This window comes from Salvia splendens, chromosome 6 (assembly GCF_004379255.2).
Source record: "Salvia splendens isolate huo1 chromosome 6, SspV2, whole genome shotgun sequence".
Classification (NCBI taxonomy): Eukaryota; Viridiplantae; Streptophyta; class Magnoliopsida; order Lamiales; family Lamiaceae; genus Salvia; species Salvia splendens.
This window is the reverse complement of record NC_056037.1, coordinates 25,150,922-25,155,832: the sequence shown is the minus strand read 5'-3', so window position 1 is coordinate 25,155,832 and position 4,911 is coordinate 25,150,922. Positions and strand designations below refer to the sequence as shown.

At 42.2% G+C, this 4,911-nt stretch overlaps 1 protein-coding gene across 1 annotated transcript; it reads right to left on the bottom strand.

Annotated features, from left to right (window-relative positions):
- Nucleotides 1-2,166: 2,166 nt before the first annotated feature.
- LOC121809010 (metalloendoproteinase 3-MMP-like) lies at nucleotides 2,167-2,700 on the bottom strand. The gene has a single exon (XM_042209562.1). It carries the CDS (start codon nucleotides 2,698-2,700, stop codon nucleotides 2,167-2,169), a length of 534 nt encoding a protein of 177 aa, XP_042065496.1.
- Nucleotides 2,701-4,911: the final 2,211 nt, after the last annotated feature.

The following is a 4,911-nucleotide window of genomic DNA, read 5'->3' as shown; positions in this document are numbered from 1 at the left end:
ACATTCAATCTCATGTGGATGATGTCATTTAAAGTCAATCTCAACAACTTCAATTAAGACTCTCGTAAATGGTACCATAAATTTTATAAAGTAGTTCTTTCATTTGGATTCAGAAAGAATGCTAATGGTTGTGTGTATCACAAGTTCAGTGGGAGCAAATGCATCTTTTGGGGAATATTGCACAACACCAAGAATCACTCTCGAAGAAATTCGAGGTGAAAGTTCTTGGGAGAACCACTTTTGTATTTGGAATCGAAATAAATTGAGATAACTCTCGAGATATTATTCGGTTGTCACAAAAGTGATATATTGAAAAAGTGCCTAAAATATCTGAGATGCATAATTGCAATTAAAGAAAAACCCCTATGACTAAGGGAGACAAACCTAGTCTCATTCAATGCCCTAAGATAAATCTTGAGATTTAGAAAATGCAGAAGGTTCCGTATGCTTCGGTAATTGGGAGCCTAATGTGTGCTCAAGTATTTATTAGACCCAATTTGGTTTTAATTGTTCATATGTTGGGCAGATATCTCAATAACCCGATATGGATCATTATGAAGCAGCGAAACGGGTTACGAGATATTTATAGAGAACTAAGCATTACATGCTCGCATACAGAAAATCAGATCATTTGGAGAGATCTTTAGGCATTTTTATTCTGATTTTGTTAGATGCCAATACAGTAAATCATCAATTTTAGGTTACGTGTGTCTGTTGGCCGTGGAGCCATTTCGTGGAGAAATGCTGAGCAAACACTTGTAGCTACTTTTGCCATGACAACATAATTCGTAACTTGTTTTGGGCATCTAGTTTTTTAATATGACTGTGAAATTTTGTCACTAAGCTGCATATTGTTAACGGTATTGAAAGACCACTAAAGTTATGTTGTGACAATAACCCTGCAGTTTTGTATTCCAAACAACAAAAACTCTGCTATGTCATAGTTTCTTGGTTGTGAATTGAAGTTCAGAATGGACAAATACCTATAGAGCACAAGAGAATGCATTTGATATCAAATTCGTTCACTAAAGGACTAACACTTAAGGTCTTTCATGGGCATGTAGCCCAAATAGGTGTTATGTTGTTTAAGGGTACTTCCGTTCAGTGGGAGTAATTTTGGTTATTGCTCTATATTGTGTTTTGAACATGCAGTTATAAAAGTCATGTTATTATCTGCAGAAATAAAGTATTATGTTTTGTCCATTATTTGTGTTATTTGGTTTGGTTTGATCTCACTACGGATTTGGGAGGACCAGTTGTAAATAAGCATGTATGATCACCTTGCATGAAATTTTCATGCTACACTCCATAATTGATCTGTTGTTGATTATGTTTGCATATGTGATTACTGATGGGTTTAATCATGAAAAAATATGGTGACTGCCTCTTTAGTCCTATGCTGATATGATTGATAATAAGATTGTTCGGAAATACACTTTGTGATAGCACTTTTGAGCGCTCATTCGGTTTGTACACATTTATTTGGTGTCATGTGTTGCCCAAGTGGGAGATTGTTAGAATTTTTGGGCTTCCACATGACTAATTTAATGTGTATGACTATCTTTCAGTTGCCCAATTAAAGTGATCTATTAAAGATTAAAGTTTGTGCTAAAGTGTATTTAATTGTTATGGAAATAAGTGTAGATACCATATGGGATTTTCTATTTGATGAGGGACCGAATAGAAAATAAAGGTTCTTATATTTATATAAATATAAGATTAGGTTATGGTCCCCAGACGTCAGAAGAACGTTCAATATCTCTGTATTCTTTCGGCAGACTATTGTGAAGGACGTCTCTGATCGTTTGGAAGATCCATAGCCGCTGCAAAGCAATTCCGCTGCTCAATTTGTTATGGATCAAAGTACGCTTCCGCTCTACAATTTATGCTCCTTCTCCGTCGTTCTTGGTTAATCATCATAGAGAACTTTATGTAATTGTTCACTCAATTATTCCAACAAAGATGACTCCTTGATATATAAACTGTACTTGTTACATAATCCTTGGAGAGAGATACACCCACACACACACAATATAGCCATCACTTCTGCTATTTTACAAATGGTAGAGCAATGCAAACGCCTACGCATAATAGTCCGATTGCTACAACCTAGATGGCGATAAAAACTTATTATACAAACACACACACCTGAAGCAAATTCAGTAATTAATTATACAAAGCCCTAATCCCTTTAATATCATCATCATTCAGATTATTCTTCACCACACCTGAGGAGATGCTAGGATACATGATTGACTCTTGATTGTCGCTATGATCAAGTCCAAGCAGATGCCCTATTTCATGTAGAGCAACGGACTCCAAGTCGATTGCGTCGGGAACTGCACCGATTGACCACAGCTCGTCTCCGTCCAGATGTAGCCTCCCATCCGTTGGGGGGAACGCATGCGCTAGGACTCCATGTGGGCCATCGAACGGGTATCCATCTCCATGGTCTCGCCACTGAAAGCCTATGATCAGATCGAAGTATCTCCGGCCACGTGAGAAAGAGAAACTAGAGACCGAAGCCCACTTTTGGAAGGCACTCTCTATAGGTGGGATGGCCACTGCAGGAACGTTACGCAAAAACCATAATTTAGATGTGTTTTTGAGTTGAAACCATTTTGGCTGGCCGCTAAAGAAACTGTAGTGAGACACGGTTATCGAGCCATGCTCGTGCACGTGGCTTCTGTTTCCGCGCATGTGGTTGGTTCCGTTGACGATGTCGGCCACCCCACATATAGGGGCTGTCAATTTGGATATTGTCGCGGGGTCAAGGGTTCCGGTGGGTTTTAGGTGATAGTTTTGCTGGTAGGTTTTGAGGGCGGATTCTAGGGTTTCGTCGAAATGGTCATTGGTGGGATGTGTTGGGTTGTGGTTTTCGAGATAACCGAAATTTTCGAGGTAGGTTTTAAGTTGTTGGATTCCTTCTTTGTTGCTTCCCTTGCGACAACCTTCTAACTTTTTATGAAATCAAAAGATGAGGTTGTTTTGTTGTTGGTGTTGTCTCTTTTGGCTTGGCCAATTATGGGGATGTATTTTGTGTGGTCTCTTATGGCTTCCCCAATTGCGAAAATAAACAGAAAAACAAGGAAGGTGAAGAGTGTGAAATGAAGATTTTTTATTGCCATTGTTTAGTGATGAAATTTGGTTGAGTAGATATGTACAAGCTGCTGCGTATTTATAGAAATTGAATGAATAGTAATTTAAGGAACGGTTAAGGAACGTTAAGGAATGGAGTAAAAAAGTACAGTGGGGCCCTCAAATAGTAGTTTAAGGAACGGTTAAGGAACGGTGTTGTGGATGACCTTACTTTCCGTGTCATACCTATTGCCCATAGGTATGACACGGAAACTACTATTTGAGGCCCCACTGTACTTTTTTACTCCATTCCTTAACTAAGGAACGGAACCTGCAACCCTCCGTTTCTTATCCGTTCCTTAACTGTTCCTTAAATTACTAATCATTCAATTTCATTTTTTATTTTTATTTCCAACCCAATTCAATTAAAAAACAAACACACTTTATTAAAAAACACACAACATTAAAAAAAATTACAACTTAAACTTAAAAAAATAAAAAACACACAATTAAAATCCTAAAAAAATAAAAAACACACAACAAAAAACACACAATTAAACGTGGGAAAATAAAAAAAACTAATCCGCCTGCGAATCACCCCCCGAAGGCGGTCGAGTTGGAGGGGGAGTCGGAAGGCCAAGTTGTGCCGCCATATGCACAATTCCGTTCCACCAGGCCATGTATTGGGAGTGCAAGAAGTGGGAAGTGTCCGCCATTTGGCGGTCATGTACGCCACCATAAGTGTGTCCGAGCCTCCCCGCGAGCCTGATCCCGATCTCGGCTGGCTTGATTCGCCTTGGCCCTTCCTCGCTCTAGCCGCCTTCGTCCCTTGCGGCCGACGGTGCCCACGCCTGGATTCCCCTTAATCGCCGGTCGTATCCGCAAACTCTGCGGTTCACCCTCTAGTGCGTCGCTGCCCTCACCGGCGTCACCAGACGAGTAGTGGCCGCTCGCCGTGTGCTTCATGCGCTTTGAGGTTGAGCCCGAGCTGGAGCGGAAACCGTCGGCCCACCTTTCCTCGTCCTTGACGATCTGCCAAATATCAACATATTTAAACTGTAGACCGGTGTCCTGGTGGAAGGCGCGCAAAGCCGCCCGCAGAATGTCGGCGCCCGAAGCTCCGCTTTGGTAGTGCGCCGCTTCGGCCGAGTAGATGACACAGAATTTTTTGACATGTACGTCGACTCGGCCAAAGTGAGAACGGAGCATTGTATATTTGCGCTTCCGGGCTCCTTTCGGCTTAATCTGGTGGTAGACCTGAAGGACCTTTTCCCAGAAGCACTTGTTGGCTTGTTGATTCCCAACGATGGGATCGTACGAGACGGTGAGCCAGGCGTTGTACACTGCTTTTGTTTCTTCGTTGCTGTACGGATGCCGGCCCAGATCCTCCTGTTCCTCCTCCTCCTCCTCGGCCGCATCCGACGTAGCCCTGGAGCTTCCACCGCCTCGGCTTCCTCTTCGCCCGCCTCGGCCTCCTCCCTGGGTGGGTTCAACGGGGATATCCTCCCGAATCTGGGACAATCCCTGAGAAGACCGCGAGGCGGAGGGTCGAGCGTATGCATCCACATCGAAAGTGGGTGGTTGGTACCCACCCGGCGTCGCCGACCCCTGAGTGCCCGGCTTCGACGAACCGGAACCACAAAGTGTGTTGTACATGGTCTGCCAATCGCCGAACACGTTGAGATCCCACGTTGTGAATAGATTGAATATGAAAATTGGAGAGGAAATGTAGTTGATTAAGGAAAAATAGATGTGTAGTTGTGTGTGAAATGAGGATGAATTAGGAATATTTATAGAATTAGAAAAAAAAACGGTAATATTACCTTTAATTTT